Source organism: Jaculus jaculus, chromosome 20 (genome assembly GCF_020740685.1).
Source record: "Jaculus jaculus isolate mJacJac1 chromosome 20, mJacJac1.mat.Y.cur, whole genome shotgun sequence".
In the NCBI taxonomy this organism is placed as follows: domain Eukaryota; kingdom Metazoa; phylum Chordata; class Mammalia; order Rodentia; family Dipodidae; genus Jaculus; species Jaculus jaculus.
The window spans coordinates 22257875-22283990 of NC_059121.1; the positions used below are offsets into that span (position 1 = coordinate 22257875).

At 44.0% G+C, this 26116-nt stretch overlaps 1 protein-coding gene across 3 annotated transcripts in view; it reads left to right on the forward strand.

The window, feature by feature from the left end:
• The window catches only part of Slc38a9 (solute carrier family 38 member 9), an 81512-nt gene extending 73181 nt beyond the window's left edge, over positions 1-8331 (forward strand). For all 3 annotated transcript variants that reach the window (XM_045138979.1, XM_045138978.1, XM_045138977.1), the window contains exons 14-15: positions 2800-2889; positions 5804-8331. In XM_045138979.1, coding sequence (XP_044994914.1) covers positions 2800-2889; positions 5804-5969 — 256 coding nt within the window. In that variant the 3' untranslated portion in view covers positions 5970-8331. The remainder of the gene's footprint in view (positions 1-2799; positions 2890-5803) is intronic.
• Positions 8332-26116: the final 17785 nt, after the last annotated feature.

Below are 26116 nucleotides of genomic sequence, written 5' to 3' on the forward strand. Positions count from 1 at the left end.
CCCATTATACATTTTCAAAACCCACATCCGTTCATTAATGTGACCACCAGTTTCATCCTCAAAGTCTCTAAATATAGGAAAACTGTCAAGTACAGGGTGGAAAATTGAAGTTCTCCAAAATTCTAGCTTTTATTTGAAAGATCAGTTATCATCATCAACAAATAATGCTGGTTGTTTTCCTTGAAGGGAAAAGCTCATGATTATCCTGTTTTGGTTTTTTGTTTGTTTGTTTTGTTTTTGTTTTTCTCAAGGTAGGGTCTCACTCTAGCTCAGGCTGACCTGGAATTCACTATATAGTCTCAGGGTGGCCTCAAACTCGTGGTGGTCCTCCTACCTCTGCCTCCCAAGTGCTGGGATTAGAGGCGTGTGCCACCACCCCTGGCTTTTGTTTTGGTTTTTGTTTATGATTGTTCATTTTCAACAACATCCTGGTCCAGCACCCAGGTAGGCATGGCCTTGGTCTGCGTTTCAAGTAAAGGGAGGTGGTTTTGTTAGGAGAGACAGCAAGGTCAGCCTCCAGCCTCTCTGCTTTACCTCTTATCTTCAGGGCGGCCCTGGTACTGCATCTGTACATGTGGTATACAATCCAAATATGAAAGTTAGTAAGGGGAAGTCTTACCCCTTCATTAAGGTCTTTCTGTCCCACACCTGATGTCAGATCCAGGGCCTTGAGCCTGCCAGGCAAGGATTCTACCACTGAATCACATCCTCAGCCTTCTCATGGATGTGTTTAATAAATAAAACTTCTTTTCTATTCTTTTGAAAGTGTTTGGCAGTAAAAATAAGTGTGCTGAATACAGACAGGCATAGCTCTTCTCACCCTTTGCTTTTGTAAAGCAAATTATGTCTTGTACTGCTGTGGAAACAATTTTTACCTCAGAGCCTTCCTGAAAGGCTATAGGAAGGCCTCTGGGCTTCATGATCAGACTTTGAGAAATGCTGCTGTGGAAGATACATAGTTTTTTTTTCCTTTTACAGAAGAGAAAAAACAAAGGTCCAGTACTTTTAAGGTCAATTTCTTAGATAAGTAAGATCATTAAGCTTAATACCTTTGTAATTTATCAGAAGTGTGACTAACCACTAAGTAGCATAAATAATTTTCCTTTTAATTCTCTTTAATATTTGTATGGGATTAATTGACCTCTGGTTGGGCCAAAAGGTTGTTTTGTTATGTAGACTTCTTTGTTCAGGAATTCATTTTTTCAAAAATGAAAATTATTTTGGAGGAAATGGAATTATTTCTTTTTTAAAAAGCTTTTTTTTTTAAGATTTTATTTTCATTCATTTATTTATTAGAGACAGAGGGAGGGAGAGAGGGAGGGAGGGAGAATGGGCACGCCAGGACCTCTAGCCACTGCAAATGAACTCCAGATGCATGTGCCACCATGTGCATCTGGCTTATGTGGGACCTGGAGAATTAAACTTGGATCCTTAGGCTTTACAGGCATGTGCCTTAACTGCTAAGCCATCTCTCCAGCCCCTGGAATTATTTCTTGAACATCCATGTTTATCTACATTTATCTTTATGTCAAAAATTAACTTCAAAACCTTGAATTTTTTAAATTTTTATTATTTATTTATTTATGAGCGAGAGAAAGAGGCAGATAGAGAGAAGGAGAACAGGCACACCAGGGCTTTTAGTCGCTGCAAATGAGCTCCAGAAGCAGGTGCCTCCAGCTGTCCATGGGTACTGGGGAACTGGACCTGGGTCCTTAGGCTTTGCAGGCAAGTGCCCTAATTGCTGAACCATCTCTCCAACTGTAATTTTTAACATCTAGTTAACGTATTTGGCAAGTATTCTACTCATGATGAAAAATGAGTAGCTTTAAGTGAGTAAATCTGAAAAATAAAAATCTGCCCACTTTACCTTTTCCTTAATAATATAAGGGCCGGGCGTGGTGGCACACACCTTTAATCCCAGCACTTAGGAAGCCAGAGGTAAGAAGATCACCATGAGTGCCTGACCACCCTCACCCTGCAGAGTGAATTTTAGGCCAGCCTGGCCTACAGCAAGACCCTACCTTGAAAAAAAATAAACAAAAAATAATAATATAAATTTGCTTTTCTACTATAAAAGTAAGATAAGCTCTTTACAAAATGTTTGTTAAGTACAGGAAAGAGTGAATATTACCTAAAATCACAAACCGTAATGCAGTCCCTACTACCTTTTCAGCATGGTTCCTTCTGATATTTGTTCAAGTGTTTCTGGATTTTCATTTCTTTTTGTTTTGGTTTGGTTTGGTTTTTCGAGGTAGGGTCTCACTCTAGCCCTGGCTGACCTGGAATTCGCTATATAGTCTCGGAGTGGCCTTGAACTCACTGTGATCCTTCCACCTCTGCCTCCCAGTGCTGGGATTAAAGGCGTGCACCACCACGCCCGGCTTTTCTTTTCTCATTAAAAATCCAGCTAGGTTTTTTTCCAAATTGCTTAGAGAATTCCTGGTCATCTACATAATAATGATGATATTTTTTAATAGTTTTACTGTTTTGTCAGATAAATTATTGCCTTTTTATAACTACAGTTCTAATTTTCCATAAGTATCTTTATGTTAATAGCTGTTTTCATGGCTTAATTTTCTCAGGTATTCCAAATGGAGTTATTAATGGAAGAATGTGAAATTGCTGGTTTTATACAATTGCTTAAAAGAGCCACTTTCACTGTCTCATAGCAGTACTGATTAATATTGCTGCCTTTAGTTTTTGCTGGCAAGTTTAAGATTCATTTTGAAGATGATAAGAGTGAATTTAATGTACCTATTTAATTTTTTTTCTTTCCTTTAAATTTCTCTCCTCTTCTAGTATTTTCCACGTGCTGATTCTTAATTTAATTATTGTGGGAGCTGGAGTGATTATGGCCTGTTTCTACCCAAACATAGGCGGGATCATAAGGTATTACCTATAAGAAATTATTCTTCTTGGCATTATTGCTTTTTATTTTTCGGCCTTTCTGTTGTGTTTTGTGTGTGTGCCGCGCATGTGTGTTATTTGTGTAGATGTATGGGCATGGGCACACGTGTGTAGGTGTACGCATGGAGAAGCCAGAGAACATCAAATGTCTTCCTCAATCATTTTCTACCTTTTTTCCTTTCTTTTTTTTTTTTTGATTTTTTGAGGTAGGGTCTCACTCTAGCTTAGATTGACCAATAATTCAGTCTTTGGTCTCAGGGTACCTTGAACTCACGGCGATCCTCCTACCTCTGCCTCTGAGTGCTGGGATTAAAGGCGTGCACCACCATGCCCACTTCTGCCTTATTTTTTGAGACAAGGTCTCTCACCAAACCTCCAGCCTGCGCCTTCCCAGGGCTGGGATTACAGATGTGCTCTGCCATGCGCAGTTTTTACGCAGATGCTGGGGACCTAAGCTCAGGCGTTTCACTGACTGAGCCATCTCCCCAGCCCTTTTGCTGTTAGGGTTGAGGTAGGGTCTGGCTGTGTAGCCCAGTCTGTCCTGAAACTTGCTACGTAGACCAGGTTAGTCATCTTCCTGCTTCCTGCCTCTGCCTCCCAAGTGCTGGGCACACAGGCCTGAGCCACTGCGCCCTGCTGGCTGAGTTTAACTGGTAACGTTCAAGTGCTTTTTCCAGGTACCACTTACGGTGTGCATTAAATTCTGGCACTGCTCATTCTTGCCAGAGAAGTGGCTCCAGAAGCCCATTACCTCAGCCTCACCTACCATCCTCTGTCTTTTTCCATCATATTCCATGGTAGCTCTTTTCATCTAAAATAAAAAGTTGTTTCCAATAGATGACATATTTTGGGTGTGTATGATGTAGAAGGTCCTTTTTTAAAAATTTATTTATTCATTTGACAGATAAAGAGGAGGAGAGAGAGAATGGGCGCACCAGGGCCTCCAGCCACTGCAAACAAACTCCAGACACATGCACCTCCTTGTGCATCTGGTTAACGTGGGTCCTAGGGAATTGAACCTGGGTCCTTTGGCTTTGCAGGCAAGCACCTTAACCACTAAGCCATCCCTCCAGCCCTGGGAGGTCCTTTATATGTCTTCCTAACCTCAATCCATTTCTGCTAAAAAAAAACAAAAAAACACACAATTGTAGTCAGCAGAGATTTTAAGTCCGGCATGGCTCTTTCCTCAATATGCTTTCCTGAAAGGCAGTGAGTGGCACATTGAGGAAGGCAGACTCGTGAGAAGCTGGCGTCCAGGTGCTGGGAATGATCGGATTTCCTCAATATTGCCAGCAGGGGTGGAGTCACTTGCTTTGAAGATTGAAGAACCTTACCTCAGAAAGTAAGAGAGAATTGGGCTGTAGAGATGGGTTGGCAGTTAAGCGCTTGCCTGTGAAGCCTAAGGACCCCAGTTCGAGGCTCGGATCCCCAGATCCCACGTTAGCCAGATGCACAAGGGGGCGCACGCGTCTGGAGTTCGTTTGCAGAGGCTGGAGGCCCTGGCGCACCCATTCTCTCTCTCCCTTTATCTGTCTTTCTTTCTGTGTCTGTCGGTCTCAAATAAATAAATAAAAGAAAGTAAGAGGGAATTGTTAGCCTGGTGCATACTGAGTATAATAGGCTTACAAGTTCCCATCAAATGTTTCCTCGAGAATGTGGGCTGGGGAGGTGGCTCAGCAGTTAAGGCGTTTGCCTGCAAAGCCAAAGGATCCCGGTTCTACTCTCAGGACCCACGTAAGCCAGATGTACAAGGGGCCGCATGTGTCTGAGGTTTGTTTGCAGTGGCTCTCTTTCTCTTTCTCTCAAATAATATATATAAAAAAAAACAAAAAAGAAAAAGAAGGAAGAAGGGAGAACTACCTTGTTAAGAGTTGGCAGTGACAGCCAGGTATGGTGGCATAAGCCTTTAATCCCAGCACTTGGGAGGCAGAGGTAGGAGAATCACAGTTCAAGGCCACCTTGAGGTGACATAGTGAATTCCCAGGCCAGCCTGGGCTAGAATGAGACCCTACCTTGAAAAAACGACAAGAAGAAGAGAATGTGGGGTAAGAGGAAAGTACCTATTTGTCACGTCTCATTTAGGTATTCTCGTGCTCTTTGATAATTACCCCAAAAGCATTCTAGTCTGCCTACCTTCTTAAAGAGATATGCTAACAGTCCCTCACAAACTCAGACTATGTAGTTTATAAAGTGCACGCCTTTAATCCCAGCACTGGGGAGGCAGAGGTAGGAGGATCACCACCGTGAGTTTGAGGTCACATATACATATACATATACATGTATATATATATACATACATACATATACACACACACACATACATATACACACACACACACATATACATATATACATACATACACATACATACACACATATATCTCAAATATGGGGCTGGAGATGCAACTCAAGGTAGAGTGCTTGCCTAGCATATGTGTAAAGCCCTTAATTCTGTCCCCAGACTTCGTGAGCTGGCATGGTGGTGCAGGTCTGAAATCCCAACTGTGGGAAGGTGGAAACTAGAGGATCAGAAGCTCATGGTTACCCTCTTCTGAGAGAGTTCAAGACCAGTGTGGGCTACATGAGACCCTGTCTCAAGGAAAAAAAAAAAAAAAAAGATCAAACAAAGGTAGAAAGCTCGTTTTCAGATGTTTCTGAAGAAGTCGAAACCCAGAGGAGCTGTGGAGAGCTAGGGAACAAATGCAAACTCCAAGTCACGCAAAGGTTGGGCAGAAAATGCTTAACTAACAAGCAAAATGAGCTTTGACTCCAAATTTACCACCAAGTGAATCAAAAATAATTCTGTTGCAAGATAAAAGTAAAACTTAAGTTGTATCGTATTTTCTTAAGAAAAAATGCAAGGTGAATATTAACCCCCAAAGCTTTTATTTTCCAGGTATTCCGGAGCGGCATGCGGCCTGGCTTTCGTGTTCATCTGCCCATCTCTGATCTACATAATTTCCCTCCACCAAGAAGAGCGTCTGACATGGCCCAAATTAGTCTTCCACGTTTTCATCATTATTTTGGGCCTGGCTAACCTGATCGTTCAGTTCTTTATGTGAAAACTGTCTCCTCAAGATCTCTCATGGCACTTTGAGCCTTGGCAACACCCCTGCATAAAAAACAAAACAAAACACTGGAAATGCAGTTCTTGCTGTAAATCTACATGTCCCTCTAGGATGATTGGTCTCCGGAAAAGTATTTTTGTATTAGGGTGGGCACAGGGGCACTGAGGAGGAACCCAGCCTCTCTCCATCCTGCCTTGCCTCTTCGTGCGTCTTTGTCCTGTCTGAGTCGAGACATAGGAAGCGTCATACTGGATCTTCCTCTGTTCCAGTAGGCCGAGTTGCTTTGCCTACAGCAAGGATTCTCAGGGTGTTGCGGTGGCGTGTTGCTGACCCGTTTCCACTTTGTTTCACTCTCATTGTCATGCTGGACCATTGGTCCAGTTTGCCTGAACCTCTACTGTTGGAAACAGTGAACCAAATACCTCATTTTTTTAAAAAGAAGTTTTCATGGCATCGTTGCTAGTGGAATGGATTCTTAACTGAATTTTTAACCTACTTGAAGAACAAAAATTTTTAACTAAGGTCAATATAGGCTTTATGACCAGAAAAATACCTGTGCAGTAAGGCATGTATAAGATATGTGCTGTAATCCCAACACTTGGAAGTAGAGGCAAGAGGATCAGGAGTTCAAGGTCAACCTTAGCTTCATAGTAAGTTTGGGGCCAGCCTGGGCTATATGAAGCTCTGTCTCAAAGTACAGAAAGTTTAAAAAAAAAAAAGAGAGAGAGAGAATTATACATAAGATGAAGTGGGAGAGCTGCTTACTATCAGACTGTTCTATTTCTTATCCATTTCGAACAGCTTAGGTTGAAATTACAATTCCCCAGGCCAGATTGTTAGATAGAAAACAAGAATGATTGTCTCCATAGACCAAGGCGACTCTTGCTTCTGGGGTCCTTGAGAATCGCATAGACTGTCATGATAAGCCCCTTGGAAGAGAAAGCACATGAGGTACCCCACTGCCCCACCCCCGAAAGAGAAGGGGAATAGGCCAAGCAGGGTGAGACTTTCTTCCCATCGTACCCCGAGGAGTCCTCAGCACGTGAAAGTGGTTCCCATACCACAGGGGAGAAGATTCCTTCTGCTTCAGACATACACTCCCCTCTGGACGTCTCCCAAAGGACATGTCCTGTCCTCCACCTCTGTCCTCCACCTTCTCCAATCACGACCACTGGCAGGTCAGAGTTAACGTCTCTGTAAGAGAAGCTGACATCTGAGTAAAGCGTTGAGGAATCTAGTCACCTCGAGTCAGCACTCCCAAACTAAAAGCTCACTCTGAGTCCCAGTCTGTCTTCCATGGCGCACAACCTCAGTGTTCAGCCCAGGACCACCAACATTTAGATTCTTAATGTCAGGCTCAAAACGTATCGTGGTCAGTGATTTCTCCACCCCAGGCCAGTATGTCGATTTGGGGAATGTCCTTCCTTTGACAAAGACAGATGAAATCCTATTTTTATAAACCTAGCAAGGAAAGGAGCTCCCTGTTTGAGACTGCTTTAGCCTCTCAGTAAAGCTTTCCATCCTGTTTGCACAGTCATAGGTCAGTATGAACAAGGAGCCCAAATTCCGAAGTTCTTCCTTCCTTTGAGTCTCACAAAAAATTTCAAGCACACACAAAAGCCATAAGAATAATATGGTGGACCCCCCACACACACACATAGAGTAGAGTGATTACAGCATTGCTGCACTTGCCTCACCTGGTTCCCCCACTGTGTTTACTTATGAGAGATGTTGGAGGCAATCTCAGACACGCTGTCATTTCAGTTTTCATTTCTACACACCTTACTATTCAGCCAACGGCCCAAGTTTTGACCTTTGTGGCGTTTTTATGGAAATGGTCTCAGAAGTTGTTTCCCATCCCCCCACCTTTGGTTTTTCAAGGTAGGGTCTCATTCTAGCCCAGGCTGACCTGGAATTCACTATGGAGTCTCAGGGTGGCCTCGAACTCACAGCGATCCTCCTACCTCTGCCTCCCGAGTGCTGGGATGAAAGGGGTGCACCACCACGCCCGGCTGGAAGTTTTTGCTAGGAGAAACTGCGGGTGGAAGCGGTGTTAACTGGAACGTTCTGCACTAGCCACGCTGACCCCGCGTTTACCTATCTAGGAGCGCCGGGAACGGGGGTGCCTGTGTGCCAGAGCCTCGGGAGCGTCATGGCTTGAGCATCTTATTCAGGCAAGAGCTTCCAAGCAGGATACTTGGAGACTTTTCTAGGCTTCGTCCCTGCGTGACTTTCAGTGCCTCTTTTCTGTAACGTACCTGAATGCTTCTACCTGTAAAGGTGACCTGATGTACTTTGTCTGTGGAATGGGTGGATGCAGAAAGTATGACAATACACATTGTTTTCTGAACAAGAACCACTATGAGTATTTGTTTTCATTTTCTTTAAAAGACTGGGTCATTCCAACTTCCTAATGCCCTCTGTCAGCTCATGCTGGATGGCTTTGTCATCTCGTTTCTCTCCATGAGACTCCTTCAGCCTGTTAGCTACTTGGACTTGGTCAGCGAACTCCGTGTGAGTACACATCCTGGCTGTCACGTGAGAGTGACGAGGTGTGAGCTCACATGACAGTCGGTCTTAGACTTAACTCTAATGTCATCCCTTTGAATCGTCCAGTTAAGTTCCTTTCACTTTTTGCTGTGATGTGGTTAACCTTAGTTGCTCTGCACTGAGCTCATTTAACCCTCAACTGAGGACACGATAAAATTTGAAGTGGGAAGCCAGGAAGGAAGAGAAAAGATAGGTAAGTTTGATCCCTGTGAAGGATCATACAGGGTCAATATCAGAACACTCCAAAAATGCTTTGGAATAAGAAATAGAGGTGTCCATTAGAAGGGACTACATTAAAGGGAAATCGCTGTCAGGAATATATCAAAGTACATTGACCAGTACTGTGCAGCATTAGCGGCCATGGCATGGTTGTCTTTTGATTTCACTTGGAGTTTGCCAAGAGCTTTCATTTGTGTGTTTCATTATCCATCCCTGGAACTATTCTATTGAAGTGATTGAAAAGACTGCAATATTCATCGTTTTGGAAGAGATAAAGCTGTGTAAGATATCATGCATATCTAAAAGGAAGTCTTCGTCATAGTTAAAAAATTGTGTGTGTGTGTGTGTGTGTCTGTGTGTGTGTACAGCAGTGAGCTAGACAGTTTACACTGAGGATTGCTGGAGAGGGAAGTGGTGGTGGTATTCTGGAAAAAAGCTGAATTGTCAAACTGCCAAGGACCCCGTTTTCAGCTTCTAACAACTCCCCAAAATTTAAACATCTGAAATATTCATCAACATGTATAATCATGTATGTCACGCGTGTATGCTTTTATCTGGATAAGCTTCCTCTACTTCATGTGTTTACTTGATCCTTTATGTTATTATTTTCTCTGTTAGTAACATACTGCAATGTTCTGTGACTCTTGGACAGGAAAGCGTCGTTGCTCAATAGAGGCAATAATTAGTAACACATTGGGGGCCACAAACAGAAAGAGCCTATAAACCTTCCTCTCCAAAAACTCAACTTACTGAAATATGAGTATTCAGAATGTTTGAGCTTATGAATAATGGTAGGAAACATTAATACTGCATATTCTCTTAACGCAGAACCCAGGGATTTGGTTTTTGTTCTTAACTCAGTTTTGCCCCACTTGAATACCCCAAACCAAATCCAAATCTAGTTGACACCTGAACATTAGCATGTCCCATCAGTGTGTGATCCAGGGTGAAACTGATCCCCGTGTGCACACGGGCTGTCCTGGCTGGCCCTGGCTTCACAGCCTGTTGCTGACTTCACTTCAGATTACATAAACTGCAAAGCAGCGCTGACAGGAGCCTCATAACCTAAACAGTTTCCCCTGAAATGTAATTTGTTTTTTCATATGGAAAAGAAGAAATTAAATCAGATTTTTTTTTTTTTTAAAGAAAAGCATCTCTTGGATTTTGTTTAGGGGAATTTGGCTGGGAAATAACGTAGCCTCCTAGCACTGGCCCTGGGCGGGGTCAAATTTCTCAAGTGACAGCGCCTGTGACCATCAGAATCCCTCCCTAGGGTTCTGGTCTTCTAGAACAGCATACACAGTACAGAATGTTAACTGAAAACAAACTGGCAGTCCCTCAAGACAGTAAACCAGTGTGTTGTCTCCCTCTGAGAAGACTTTAAGTGAATGTGACACTTGAGATAAGTATAGCCCCACATCTGGTAAAAGCTCATCAGTTTCCAGAACCATGTAAGCTAATAGCCATAATTTCCTGGGCTTCCTTAAGTAAAATTCTTCCTCCCTGCAATATAATTTTTCTTGATTTCCCACTTATTTTATTTATTTATTTTTGGTTTTTTGAGGTAGGGTCTCACTGTAGCCCAAGCTGACCTGGAATTCACTCTCTATTCTCAGGGTGGCCTCGAAAAACGGTGATCCTCCTACCTGTACCTCCCGAGTGCTGGGATTAAAGGCGTGCACCACCACGCCCAGCTTTGATTTCCCAATTATTTTTTAAAAAGAAGAGCTTGGGCTGGAAAGATGGCTTAGCAGTCAAGCGCTTGCCTGTGAAGCCTAAGGACCACGGTTCGAGACTCGATTCCCCAGGACCCACATTAGCCAGATGCACAAGGGGGCGCACGCATCTGGAGTTCGATTGCAGTGGCTGAAGGCCCTGGCGCTCCCATTCTCTCTCTCTGCTTCTTTCTCTCTCTGTTGCTCTCAAATAAATAAAGCAAAAATAAAAAATTTAAAAAAAGAGCTAAAGTAAGGCTGTCTTTTTAATATTTATTTATTTGAAAAGAGAAAGAAGCAGATAGATAATGAGCACACCAGGGCCTACAGCCACTGCAAACTCCAGACACATGCACCACCTTGTGCATCTGGCTTACATGAGTCCTGGGGAATCAAACTTGGGTCTTTAGGTTTCACAGGCAAGTGTCTTAACTGCTGAGCCATCTCTCCAACCCTCTTTTCTCATTATCTCACACCATATAGCAAAGGCCTGGGAAAGCAATGAGGAGTTCACTGGCTTTCCTCCTCCTTCGGTGCTCTCAATCCAAAATGATCCAGTAGTTTTTTACAAGGCCTGCTTGAGAGGCAGAGGTAGGAGGATCATTATGAGTTTGAGGCCAGACTGGGATTACAGAGTGAGTTTCCAAATCAGCCTGGGCTAGAGTGAGACCCTACCTCAAAGCAAACACTGAAGGAGGAAATAACAGGCACTCCACCCTGTTTGATTTGTTTAGGCTTCGAGCTTTTCTTTAAAACAGTTTTTGCCAAGCCTGAACTTTCATTTCCGGGATTTAGTGATACAACCTTGTGTGCCAATTCAGTCACGGTTGATTTGGAGCCCAGATAGGACATTTTTCTTTTTCAGATTAGAGCGTGTTTTTTCCTGAGGCTGCGTCTGCCAAGCTACTTGGAGACAGGGTCTTCCCTGGGTAGCCTTGGCTGGCCTTAAACTCCACACATAGACCAGGCTGGCCTCAAGTCTGTGGCAATTCTGTCTCTGCCCACAGAGTGCCCGGGTACCAGGTGTGTCACCACATCCAGCTTTCCCTTAATCTTTACAGAGGGAGTGTGCAAAGAATCCTGTCTGATTTCCAAAACGGTGCTTGGCCTGCGTCTGTTTGGGACCTGTCAGCACTCTTGAAGAACGCAGGCTACCAAAGTGTGGTGGTTTACTCCTCTCATTGCGGTGACAAAAAAAGCAACGTGAAAGAAGGGTTGATTGTGGCTGGCGGGTGGCAGTCCACCCTGGCGGGCAAGACACGGCAGGGGGAGCAGGAAGTGGCTGGTCACGTTGTGTCTGCAGTCGGAGTCAGAGTCACAAATGCTCCGTGACTCTCTGTCTTTAGAGGGGTGAGGGTGGTCTTGAGGTAAGCATGGTCTCACTCTAGGCCAGGCTGACCTGAAATTCGCTCTGTAGTCCCAGGCTGACCTTGAACTCACAGTGATCCTCCTTCTACCACTGCCTCCCAAGTGCTGGGATTAAAGATGTGCAAGGCCATGTGCTCTCTCTTGTTTGTTTGCTGTTTTGTTTGTTTTTAGAGGTGGGATCTCACTCTAGCCCAGGCTGACCTGGAACATACTCTCTAGTCCCAGGCTGGCTTCAAACTCACGGCGATCCTCCTACCTCTGCCTCCCAAGTGCTGGGATCAAAGGTGTGCGCCTCCACTTTCTCTCTTTTATTCAGTTCAGGACCCATTCACCTAATCTAGAAACTGCCTCACAGACACACTCAGGGGCTCGTCTCCTGGGTGACTTTCAATCCCGTTCAACTGACAATATTAACCATCAATCAACTAGGAGAAATACTCAAGTAAGGCAGTGTTTATGTATTTATATGATGCCTCATTCAGTAAAGAAAATATTTCTGCTTTACAAAAGTTAAGATCAACCTTAACGGATTAACATGAAAGTTGTCTTGTTTTTCGAAAACAAATTGGAAATATGTCACAGTCCTTGAAAAAGAGAAACCTAACACCCAAGTCTAATAAATAATCTTGACTTCTCTTCAGTGTTACACTGCAGCCTGTGCTTAGGCAGACAAAGCCCTTGCCAGCCAGAAAGCTTCTACAGATTGCTCTGGGCTTGGAAAAGCAGAGTCATCCTTCCCACCGCTGCCAGGATTCTGCTGATTAAGCATGAAACGGTGTGTGAAATCCTTAGCCACCTTAATAGGAAAATGGGCAGAGACTTGGTGACGAAGAGAAAACTGAAATTTAACATGAAGAAAGTGCAAGAATAAACAACTGGACATGCAACCCAGATGAAAGCAGATGTCTGGTTTGGTTTTTTTTTTTTTTTTTCCTTCCAGCCTACTACATGGCTGTATTTACATGAAATCCCTAGGACGGACAAGTATGTGAAGAAAAAAATATAATAATAAGGCAAAGCAGTGGGTATCTAGGGCTGGGGATAGGAGCATAGATGGTATGTAAATGGGCATGGGGAACTTTTTTTTTTAGAGAGGAGAGAGAATTGGTGCACCAGGGTCTCAGTCACTGCAATCAGACTCCAGATGCATCGCCACCTAGTGGTCATATGCGACCTTGCACTTCCCTCACCTTTGTGCCCCTGGCTAACGTGGGATCTGGAGAGTCAAACATTAGTCCTTAGGCTACGCAGGCAAGTGCCTCAACCGCTAAGACATCTCTCCAGCCCTAACTTTCTTTTTCTTTTTTTCCAATATTTTGTTTATTTGAGAGAGAAGAGAAAGAAGCAGAGAGAGAAAGGAGAGAATGGGCATATCAGGGCCTCCGGCCACTGCAAACGAACTCCAGATGCATGCACCACCTGTGTCTCTGGTTTACATGAGTACTGGGCAATTGAACCTGGATCCTTAAGTCTTCCCAGGTGAGTGACTTAACTGCTGAGCCATCTCTCCAGCCCCGTGTGGAGAACTTTCTGCTAGTCCAACAGAAATGTTCTGAAAGACTGTGATGTTGAGTACCCAGAACACGTTTCCTGAAAGTACCGAATTATACACCTGTCTTGCGGGGATTTTATGGCATACAAATTATCCCTCAAATCTGCTTTTCATAAATTTCAACCTCAATGGAAAACGAACAGTAATTATTTTTTGTCTTGCTTTCTAGTTGGTTCATAATGCTAATACTTCCCAAACATCTGGAAGTGAATTCTGGTGCTCAACTGACAGGTGGAAATGTAGGTGCCTATTTTCTGACAGTCATCTGGAAATAAGCATCAAAGACTCAAAATACTCAAAAGCCCTGACCCACTTCTAAAGGTGAATCCTCATGAAATAATTGGATAATGTGGACTCATCAAGATGTCTTTACTATTTTAATGGAAACAGTTAAAGTAACCTAAATTTCCAGTAGTTAGAGATAGAATTAGAAGTGCCTATTGGTGGAATACTGTGTAGCTGCTTAAAACAATGGTGCAAATTATATATATATATATATATATATATATATATATATATATATATATATTCAGAAAAGATGTTTCTAAGTAAAGATTATAATTAAATATGCATAGAATTTAAAATATTTGATTAAACATTCATGGAGAAAGAGCTGGACGTTTAACAAATGGGAACTCTGGTTACTTCTGGGTGTATCTTTTTATTGTCTTGTTTATCCATATTTTCTAAAATTTTAAAGAAAAATGTCATATGTATTATGGCCAAAAGGTAATAAAAGATTTTTCTTTAAAAATTCATTGGCTTGGGCTGGAGAGATGGCTTAGCGGTTAAGCGCTTGCCTGTGAAGCCTAAGGACCCCGGTTCGAGGCTCGGTTCCCCAGGTCCCACGTTAGCCAGATGCACAAGGGGGCGCACGCGTCTGGAGTTCGTTTGCAGAGGCTGGAAGCCCTGGCGCGCCCATTCTCTCTCTCTCCCTCTATCTGTCTTTCTCTCTGTGTCTGTCGCTCTCAAATAAATAAATAAATAAATTAAAAAAAAATTCATTGGCTTATCACTTAAAACTATAAATACCTCTTTTTGCTATTTACAACAAAATTTTTTTGTACTCATACAATAGAAACTACTTTTAGCGATTTTTAAAGATGTATTTGAGAGAGAGAAAGAAACAGTCAGGGGTGGCGAGAAGAGAGAATGAGGGGCCAGAGTCTCCAGCCACTGCAAATTAACCTCAGGCACATGTGCCACCTTGTGCATCTCCCTTTGCATTGGTCCCTGGGGATCAAACCTGGGTCGTCTGGTGTTGCAGCCAGTGCCTTGACTGCTAAGCCAACTCTCCAGCCCACCTTTAGCAATTGTTGGTTGCTTTGGTTTCTTACGAGACAGTCACTGTGTACCCCACATGTCCTTGCGTGCGTGGAAGTGTTTATTGGTTTTACTTATTGACAGTTTTTATACATGTATATAACGTACTTTGATCATAATCACTTCCCATTACCTCTCTTTTTTTTTTCCCTCCCTTCTCCCCACCCACTGAACCCCTTCTTCCCAGCTAGTCACTGTTCTACTTTGGAGGGTGTTGCAGTCCAGTTCGCATTGCTGGTAGAAATCACCCAACCAAGAGCAGCTTCTGGGAAAAAGAGATTTATTTTGGCTTACAGGCTCGAGGGAAAGTTCCACGATGGCAGGGGAAGACGATGGCATGAGCAGAGGGTGGACATCACCCCCTGGCCCACATAAGGTGGACCACAGCAACAGGAGGGTGTGCCAAACACTGGCAAGGGGAAACTGGCTATAAAGCCCATAAGCCCGCCCCCAACAATATACTCCCTCCAGGAGGCATGAATTCCCAAATCTCCATCAGCTGGGAACCTAGCATTCAGAACACCTAAGTTTATGGGGGACACCTGAATCAAACCACCACAGAGGGTGTGTGTGTGTGTACACGCGTGCACCCCATGGAGTTTCTTTGCATGAGCTTGGGTCTGGGTGGCAGTTATTTATAAGAGCATGACACCATTGGAGAAAATATCTTCCCCACCCTAGCAACCATAAACTGTGGGAAAGTGCTCAAGGAGGGATGAGGGCCCCATGCCTTCGAACACTTGTGATGAAATGTTGATGGCAGTGAGCAGGTCTTGAGCTGGTAGCAATGGTTGCTGTGAGGTCATGAATACAACAGCCGCGTCATGTCCGGAAGACTGGGTCTCACAGCACTCCTCCCCATCCACTAGCTGTGACACGCTTCCCACCCCCTCCTCCACGGCGTTCTGGGAGCCTCGCAGGGTGTGTAGAGAGGTCTTATTCAGTGCAGAGCCCTCGGGAGTTCTTATTCTCAGCACTCTGATGAGTTGCTTTAAAAAAAAAAAACTTATTTGTAAGCACAGTGTGGTGGTTTGATTCAGGTGTCCCCCATAAACTTAGGTGCTCTGAATGATAGGTTCCCAGCTGATGGATATTTGGGAATTAATGCCTCCTGGAGGGAGTGTATTGTTGGGGGTGGGCTTATGGACTTTGTAGCCAGTTTCCCCATGCCAGTGTTTGGCACACCCTCCTGTTGCTGTGGTCCACCTTATGTGGGCCAGGGGCTGATGTCCACCCTCTGCTCATGCCATCGTTTTCCCCTGCCATCGTGGAGCTTACCCTCGAGCCTGTAAGCCAAAATAAATCTCTTTTTCCCAGAAGCTGCTCTTGGTTGGGTGATTTCTACCAGCAATACGAACCGGACTGCAACAGTAAAGTGGTACCGAGGAGTGGGGTTGCTGCTAGACACCTGACTGTGGCTTTGGCCTTTTGGAGCTGATTTTCAAGAGGAATGTGAAAGGAGTTGAAACCTTGGCCTAAGAGATGCCTTGCAGTGCTGTAAGTACAGCTTGATGGACTATTCTGGTCTGAGCTGCAAAACCTGAATGCAGTAAGAACTATGGACTGTGAGGTTTGGCTTATGAGGATGAGAAAAAGCTTTGCTTAACTGGGCTAGCAGTTTGTGGGAGAAGCTTGCTCCTATGCCCATGTCCTGAGAAGTTGTGCAGGGTTGCTTTGCGTAGAAATGAACTGGTGTGTGCAGAGGGATATGGCACAGAAAGAAAAATCTTTGGGTGAACTGCTGCCTCTTCAACTTCAACTGAGAGATTACAACCTTTGAGACTGGGCTAGCTGACCTGCGCTGGGGCAACAAGAATGTAGACTTTTTTGAAGGGGTCTCGGTGCTCAAGGAGTGTCCTATTCTTCAAAGTCTGCTTTATTCCCCCCTGGATTAACAAATTGGCACCCTACCTGGTAGCGTGGAGTATAAGAAATGCTGGAAAGAGGGTCATTGAGTTTGCAACACAGTCTTGTGTTTTGGAAATGGCCATGGGCAGTGTGAAGTGGGTTTGCTGGTTGCCTGCATGAAGACCCCATGGGGCCATGAGGATGAACCGTGGCTTGCAGTGGAGACCCAGTGGAGATGCCGAGACCATGAGATGGTTGCCGAGGAGCTGCCGGCCCTGATGAAGTTTCCCAGGACTGTGAGTAGCCTAGCTGGAGGGGCGGAATTGGAATGTCAGAGACTTGTTGCTGGTTAGAATTATCAGACTTGGAGATTTGTCACTGGCTATAGTTGTTGGACTTGAAGCTACAGTTTGATATTTGCCCTGGTTGTTTTAAATCTTGTATTGGTTGAATGTTTCTTTGCTATGCCCAGCCATCTTTTGCAGCATGAATGTTTATTCTGTGCCATTATGGGTTTTTTGAGGTTATTTATTGGTATTATGGCTTAGTTAAAAGATCTTGGACTATGAGAATGTATGAACATCATTGGAATTGATAAAAACTATGGGGATTTTTAAAGTCAGACTGAAAGCATTGTATTTTTCATCCTGTATGGATGTCAGTTTATGGGGGCCAGGGGCGGAATGTGGTGGTTTGATTCAGGTGTCTCCCATAAACTTAGGTGTTCTGAATGCTAGGTTCCCAGCTGATGGAGATTTGGGAATTAATGCCTCCTGGAGGGAGTGTATTGTTGGGGGCGGGCTTATGGGCTTTATAGCCAGTTTCCCCTTGCCAGTGTTTGGCACACCCTCCTGTTGCTGTAGTCCACCTTATGTTGGTCAGGAGGTGATGTCCACCCTTTGCTCATGCCATCATTTTCCCCCGCCATCGTGGAGCTTCCCCTCGAGCCTGTAAGCCAAAATAAACCTCTATTTCCCAGAAACTCCTCTTGGTTGGGTGATTTCTACCAGCAATGCAAACCCGGACTGCAAAACAGAGAAAGAGAAGAGAGAATGGGTGTGCCAGGGCCTCCAACAGCTGCACGCAAACTCCAGACGCAGACGCCGCTGTGCATCTGAGTTTACGTGGGTACTGGGGAATTGAACTGGGGTCCTTTGGCTTTGCAGGCAAGCACCTTAACTACAGAGTCAGCTCTCCAGCCCCTCTGATGAGTTTTGAGTCTCCCCAGTGATCACCACCCACTGCAAAAAGAAGCTTCTCTCTCTTGATGAATAATCGTACTGACAATAAGCTGGATGTGTGGTTCACCCATTTAATTCCACCCCTCAGAGGGCTGAGGCAGGAGGATTGCTGTGAACTCAAGGCCAATATGGGCTCTACATAGTAAGTTCCAAGCCAACCTGGGCCAGGGAGTCACCTTGTCTCAATGATAGTGATAATAAAGATATTAAAACTTACATAGACACTGGGGAGAAGGCTCAGCAGTTAATGTGCTAGCCTACAAAGCCTAATAACCTGAGTTCAGTTCCCCATTACCCACGTAAAGCCAGATGCACAAAGTGGCACATGCATCTGGGGTTCTTTTGCAGTGCTAGAAGCCCTGGAACACCTATATTTTCTCTCTCCCCCCCCCCTTGCAAATAAGTAAATAAAAATATTTTTATGCACTTATATGGCTTTCAGTATATTATTACAGACATTTAAAACACATTTCTGCCTTATTTATCCAGTCTACATTAGAAAACACTTTTCAAGTAACTGTGTGGTCTGAAGGCTGGAAGAATAAAGTCTTTTTTTTTTTTTTTAAGTTTGTTATCCAAAGCTCGATTTTATTAGACTCTCTGCCGTCCAACTTCACTCTGGCCCCAGTCCTTAATTCCATCTGCTTTTGTGTTTGGTGTGCTGTGGCCTGGCGTGTCCTTTTTCCTCTGTATCTTTCAAAAGTGCTTTTCAGACACTTGAAATGTTCCGTTTTCTTCTTTCCAGTGCTTCACGCTTGCAATAAATCTTAGTGAGCACGCAGAGAAAGACCTGCCCTTGCCCTTCAGCGCCCCTCAGGCTAGTTAAGGAGCCTGAAGCATGGCTAATAATGGCTGGTCCTATAGATATAGAAGTAAATATATAAAAGTAAAAGAAAGAGCCGGGCGTGGTGGCGCACGCCTTTAATCCCAGCGCTCGGGAGGCAGAGGTAGGAGGATTGCCATGAGTTCAAGGCCACCCTGAGATGACAGAGTTAATTCCAGGTCAGCCTGGACCAGAGTGAGACCCTACCTCGGGGGAAAAAAAAAAAAGTACACTGGAGGCAGGGGGAGAGGCAGACTTAACACTAGTTGCTTGAGAACTACTTCGTAGACTAAATCCTATTTGAATTAGACTCATTTTGACAAGTTGAGAAAGTTGGAGCCAGAGAGATGGCTCAGCAAAGGTGCTTGCTTGCATAGTCTGATGGCCCAGGTTCAATTCTCTAGTACCCACGTAAAGCCAGAAGCACAAACTGGCATATGCATCTGGAGTTTGTCTGCAGTGGCAGGAGGCCCTGGCATGCCCAAACTCACACTCTCCCTCTTTCTGTCTCTCTCAAATAATTTTTTTTAAAAGAAAGAAAGAAAGGCAGGCTGGAAAAAATGGCTTAGCAGTTCAGGAGCCTGTCTGCAAAGCCTAGGGAACCCAGGTCTGATTCCCCAGGACCCATGTAAGCCAGATGTGCGTGATGGTGCATAGGTCTAGAGTTTGTTTGCACTGGCTAGGGGCCCTGGTGTGCCCATTCTCTCTCTCTCCTCTGTCTACCTCTCTCTCAAATAAATAAATAAAATGAAGGAACTCGAGTTTGCTGTCTTAAAAAAAAATGAGAATGAGTCACCATTTCACTTGAACCTCAACTCTCCACTTACCTTCCCCACCCCGGCTTCTCTTTCCTCATCCCACTGTTCAAAGCTCCTGTCCGCCAATATCCTTGTTAGGACGGTGACTTGGCATTCTCATCTTCTTGCAGAAAGCCTGCTAGCCTTACAGGAGGGATGTCTGAATGATAGGAAAACGTAGAAAAACAAGCACACAGAGGAGGGTCCCCAATGGAATAGGGGCAGAAGTGAGAGAGAAAAGAGGGTCCCAACACATGATGCATCCATATGCCGCAGTCAGAGGTGAGGGAAGAGAGGGTCCCAACATATGATGCGTCCATATGTCGCAGTCAGGTTCACATTGCTGGCAGGAATCACCTGACCAAGAGCAGCTTGTGGGAAGAAAGGTTTATTTTGGCTTATAGACTTCAGGGGAAGCTCCATGATGTCAGGGGAAATGATGGCATGAGCAGGAGGTGGACATCATCTCCTGGACAACATAAGGTGGACAGTAGCAACAGGAGGGTGTGCCAAACACTGGCAAGGGGACATGACTATAACGCCCATAAGCCCGCCCCCAATGATACACCGCCTCCAGGAGATGTTAATTCCCAAATGTCCATTAGCTGGGAGCCTAGCATTCAGAACACCTATGTTTAGGGGGGACACCTGAATCAAACCACCACACCATACAAAATATGTTTTTAATAATATGATAAGGCCGGATGTGCTGACATGCACCTTTAATCCTAGCACTTGGGAGGCAGAGGTAGGAGGATCACCATGAGTTCAAGGCCACCCTGAGACAATGTAGTAAATTCCAGGTCAGCTTGAGCTAGAGTGAGTCCCTACCTTGAAAAACCAAATAATAATAATATAAAGATTTAAAATTTTAAAGCCCCAAAAAAGGTTTCAAAACCAAAAAAAAGAAAAGAAAAAACTATTTCTGGTCTTGGTTCCCTCATAGGCTAGCTGAATAGATAGGTGCATGACACATCACTACTTGACCTTTTTTTTGTGGGGGGGTAAACATTTTATTTGAGAGAGAAAGAAGCAGATAGAGAATGGGCGTGCCAGGGCCTTTAGCTGCTGCAAAGGAATTCCAGATGTATGTGCCACCTTGTGTGTATCTGGCTTATATTGGTCCTGGGGAATTGAACCTGGGTCCTTTGGCTTCCCAGGCAAGTACCTTAAGTGCTAAGTCATCTCTCCAGCCCCAATTATTATTATTTTTATTAGTTTTTTGATGTAGGGTTTCACTCTAGCCCAGGCTGACCTGGAATTCACTATGTAGTCTCAGGGTGGCCTTGAACTCATGGTGAATCTCCTACCTCTGCCTCCCAAGCGCTAGGATTAAAGGCATGTGCCACCACACTCTGCTTGACCTTCCGTTTTATTTTTTGCAAAGTATAGGTGGTTGTAATGACACCTCCTCTTACCTGGAGAATTAGAAGCCACTGTGTGTACAAGTGCTTCATTAACTGATATACCAATACTATTTGAGGATTAGTTATAAATTCCTTTTATTTATTTGCAAACAGAGAGAGAGAGAGAGAATGGAATGGGTGTGCCAGGGTCTCTAACCGCTGCAAACAAACTCCAGATGTATGTGATACTTTGTGCATCTGGCTCTATGTGGGTACTGGGGAATCAGACCCAGGATTTTAGGCTCACAGGCAAGTGTCTTAATTACTGAGCCCTCTCTCCAGGCCCCATTATACCATGTTTTGGAAAATACTCCGTAGATATGACCACTTCTCCTGAGGGGCGTTAACCTTGACAGACAGGGCATTACATTGAAAGAAATCCTGTCTCCCTTGTAGTTAGCTCAGTCGTTTATTTTAAGTGAGTAGGTGCTGAAACATGTGGAAGTCGGAGCAACACAAAAACATCATGTATTTACACCACACAAATAAGACTATTTCGACGTAATCTTGTTGGAAAACCCATAATTCTATCCCATGCGTGCAAAAAGGACACACCCTACTGCCCGTTCCTGCCTTAAGTAGAATTGAAGTATTTACTCATCACAGCAGCTGAACCAATAGGAAAAAAAAAAAGATGTAGAAATGGAGGCCCTATGGGTCCTTATTTTAAGAACTGAGTCATGATTGTAGGGGCTTGAAAATCCAATCCATGTAGGGTAGGTGGAAGATGAGGGAAAACTTGAAGCTACGCCTGAGTACTAAGGTACTCAGTTTTCAGGCAATATTCTGTCTTCTGTGGGACACCCCAGATTTCTGATTGGATGAGGTGCTCCCACATATAGAGAGAGGGTAGTCAGCTCTGCTCAGAATCTTCTGATCCAGGGCTGGGACTCTGCTGGATCGCTTGCCTAGCATGCACGGGTCCTGGGTCTCATCCCCAGCACTGGGAAAAAGAAAAAAATGTGTATATATAACCTACTGATTTAAATGCTTATCATACCTCAAAATAAAACCTTCAGAGCAATGTCCATATATCCTTCTGAGTAGCATGGCCTAACTGAGTTGACATAAAATTCACCATCACGTTCTCCAACTTGTGAGCCACAGCAGCAGGAAGGGGGTTTTTCCCACCCTCCTGTCAATTATCCAGGAAGTTCCTAAAGACTGAGCCCGGAGCTGGGTAGGCCAGTTAGAGACTGGGAAGGCAGGACCCGCAGAGAAGCATCTGAAAGGCTCGTGGGTGAAGTCAGTCCCAAGATCAGGAGTTACTGGGGTCCTCTGGTGTAGCATTGCTCAGGAACAAAAAAACACTGCCTTCGGTTCAGGACATGGCGTTGCACACCTTTGGTGCAAGCACTCGGGAGAGATGTAGGAGGATGGCTGTGAGTTCCAGGTCAGCCTGGGCTAGAGTGAGACCCTACTTCAAAACAGAAAGAAAGAAAGGGAGAAAGAGAGAAAGAGAGAGAGGGAGAAAGAGAGAGTGAGAGAGAGAGAGAGAGAAGAAGAGAGAGAGAAAGAGAGAGAGGGAGAAAGAGAGAGAGAGAAAGAGAGAGAGAGAGAGAGAGAAAGAGAGAGAGGAAGAGAGAGAGGAAGAGAGAGAGGAAGAGAGAGAGAAAGAGAGAGAGAAAGAGAGAGAGAAAAAGAGAGAGAGAGACATGGTGTCCCCATTCTCTCTCTCTCAAAAAGAAAATTTATTATTTATTTATTTATTAGAGAGAGAGAGGCAGATGCAGAAAGAGAGGAATGGAGGGGGGAGGAGGAAGAATGGGTGCACCAGGGACTCCAGCCACTGCAAACAAACTCCAGATGCATGTGCCACCTTGTACATCTGGCTTATGTGGGTCCTGGGAAATCGAACTGGGGTCTTTTGGCTTTGCAGGCAAGAGACTTAACCAGTAAGCCATCTCTCCAACCTGCAAAAATATTTTTTTTTTTAAAGAAAAAGGAAAACTAGAAAACTCAAGAGATTTTTTTTTTTTTTAATGCCCAGTTTGGTGACTAACACCTTTAAGTCTAGCCCTGAGACTGGGGTAGGAAAATCACCATGGGCTTGAGGCTAGCCTGGGCTACAAAGTTGAGTTCTAGGTCAGTCTGGGCTAGGCTAGAGTGAGATCTTGCCTCAAAGAATAATTCATTATCAGATTAACATTTTGGAAGGAAAAAAATACTATGATTCTCATAGCAAATAATAATGCATATTATGTCTTAAGTGGTTATTTACTCTGTATTCGATGTCTAAATGATTGTGTACTGCTTTGTCATTTAATCAGTCCCCTTTTTTGACTTTTTTCAAGGTTTTCTATTTTGATTAGATTGTTTTTGTTTGTTCGTTTTTTGAGATAGGGTCTCGCTCTAGCCCAGGCTGACCTGGAATTCACTATATATGTTGTTTCATGTCTCACACTGCCCTTGAACTCATGGTCATACACCTTCCTCAGCCTCCTGAGTGCTGGGGTTAAAGGCATGCGCCACCATGACTAGTTTAATTAGATTTTTAAAAAACATTTTATTTTTATTTATTTGAGAGAGGCAGATAAAGAGAAAGAAAGAGAGAATGGGCATGCCAGGGTCTCCAGCCACTGCAAACGAACTCCAGATGCATGTGCCACCATGCACATCTGGTTGACGTGGGTTCTGGGGACTTGAACCTGGGTCTTTAGGCTTTGCAAGCAAGTGCCTTAACCACTAAGCCATCTCTCCAGCCCTTGATTAGATTTTTGTTAGCATAGCTTTACATATCTATTTTTTAGATGAAAGAAATTCTAGAAAGTAGAATTGATGGCTCAAACACTATAAGTATTTTTGAAGCTTTTGATAAACATGGCCAAATTGTCTTCATGAAAATTATACTTACTAATTTAGGGGCTGAGGATGTAGCTCAATTAGTAGAGTGCTTGCCTAACATGCATGATGACTTTAGTTCGATCTCTCGCACTGCATATACTGTGGGTGATGGTGTACATTGGTAATTCTAGCACCCAGGGTGGAGGCACAATCTTAAGATCATCCTCTTTGGCTATGAGTTCAAGGTCAGCCTGCGATACATGAGACCCTCTCATGAAAGAGAGAAGTGGGAGGGGGAGAGAGAAGAACAGAGGAGAGTAGAAGAGAGGGGGAAGGGTGGGAAGAAAAGGAATGAAAATGGGCTGGTGGCTGGAGAGATGGCTTAGCCATTAGGCACTTGCCTGTAAAGCCAAAAGACCCAGGTTCGATTCCCCAGGACCCATGTAAGCCAGTTGTACAATGTGGTGCACACATCTGGAGCTCATTTGCGGCAAATGAAGGCCTTGGCACCCCCAGTCTATCTGCCTCTCCCTCTTAAATAAATAAAACAATAGATAAATAAAATTTAAAATTACTTTTACGAAAAGAAAGGGATCCATGACCTCACAGTGCCTGACACTACCTGCACAAGACTATCATAAGAGGAGGAAAAGATCATAACATCAAAATAAAATAGAGACTGATTGAGAGGGGGAGGGGATTATGATGGAGAATGGAATTTCAAAGGAAAAAGTGGGGGGGGGAGGGAGAATATTACCATGGGATATTTTTTATAATCATGGAAAATGTTAATAAAAATTGTGAAAAGAAAAAAAATATTTTTACAAGAAACAAAAAAAAAAAAAAAGAAAAAGAAAAAGAAAGGGAGCTGGAAAGATGGCTCAGCAGTTAAGGCACTTGCCTGCAAAGCCTAAAACCTGGGGTCAATTCCCCAGTACCCACGTGAAGCCAGATCTACAAAGTGGTATGTACATCTGGAGTTTGTTTGCAGTAGATGGAGGCTGTGGTACACCCATTCTCTCTGTCTGTCTCTCTTTTTTCTGTTTGCAAATAAATATTTAAAAAGATATTAAAAAAAACAACAAATAAAATTAGTATAATTTATACTCATAGCAATTTAAGAATCCCTATTGAAGCCGGGTGTGGTGGCACATGCTTTTAATCCCAACACTCGGGAGGCAGAGGTAGGAGGATCACCATGAGTTTGAGGCCACCCTGAAACTACATAGTGAATTCCAGATCAGCCTGGGATAGAGGAAGACCCTACCTTGAAGAAAAAAAAAAAACTTACCTATTTGTCTAAATCTTGTATTGAGGGAAAAAACAAAAAACAACAACAAAAAAAAAACTTGCTGACCTGATACGATTATAACGGAGTCTTCTTGTTGCGGGTCCCACTCCTTGTGATGCGCTCTTTGATTCTCACATTCACTGGTCACTTTGAGGTTTCCTTTAATTATTTGTTGCAGAAAGCCAAGGTGAAATCATCTTGAACAGCAGTACTTCTCCTCCATATCCTGATAGGAAATCTTGCTAATGGTAGATTTTGTTGTTTTTCTATGTTTCTCAGTCTTTTGAAGATAGTTCTTTTGGTTCCTTAGTACTGGTGACATTTTGCCTACTAGCTAGAGCATGAAATCCGTGGTCAGCCAGATCCGGCCGGCTGTAGGGACTGTCCTAGTTTATCAAGCTGGCTCATGAATCCTCAGAGCAAAGCAAAAGCTTGTAGAGCCACCCCAGCGGCTCTCAACCCTGACCCACTGGATGCGAATTGCCTGGTGTTACTCATCTTTCTCTGTAAACTCTGTGTGTGTACGCGCACGTACGTGTGCATGTATATATGTACGTGTATATATATATGTTTGTTTTGCTGTAGGGTCTCACTCTAGCCCCAGGCTGACCTGGAACTCACCACGTAGTCTCCGAGTGGCCTCGAACTCATGGCAAATCTCTTACCTCTGCCTCCCAAGTGCTGGGATCAAAGGCATGCGCGACCGTGCCTGGCTCCCTCTAAATAATTTTGCTTCCTTTATTATTTACTTATTTACATTTGGTCAGACAATGAGAGGTGGTCAGGAAATACTGATCAAATCAACAGTTTCTTTTTTTTAGAGAGAGAGAATTGGTGCACCAGGGCCTCAGCCACTGCAATCGAACTCCAGATGCTTGCGCCACCTAATGGGCATGTGCGACCTTGCGCTTGCCTCACCTTTGTGCATCTGGCTTACTTGGCATCTGGAGATCAAACGTGGGTCCTTAGGCTTTACAGGCAAGCCCCTTAACTGCCAAGCCATCTCTCCAGCCTTTATTTAGTTTTACAAGGTAGAGTCTCACTCTGGCCCAGGCTGACCTGGAATTCAATATGCAGTCTCAAGGTAGCCTCAAACTCACAGAGCTCCTCCTACCTCTGCCTGCAGAGTGTTGGGATTAAAGGTGTGCTCCACCATGCCTGGCATCAAATGAACTAAGTTTCGGATCAGAATGTTTTATTGCCAAAAAAAAAAAAAAAAAATCA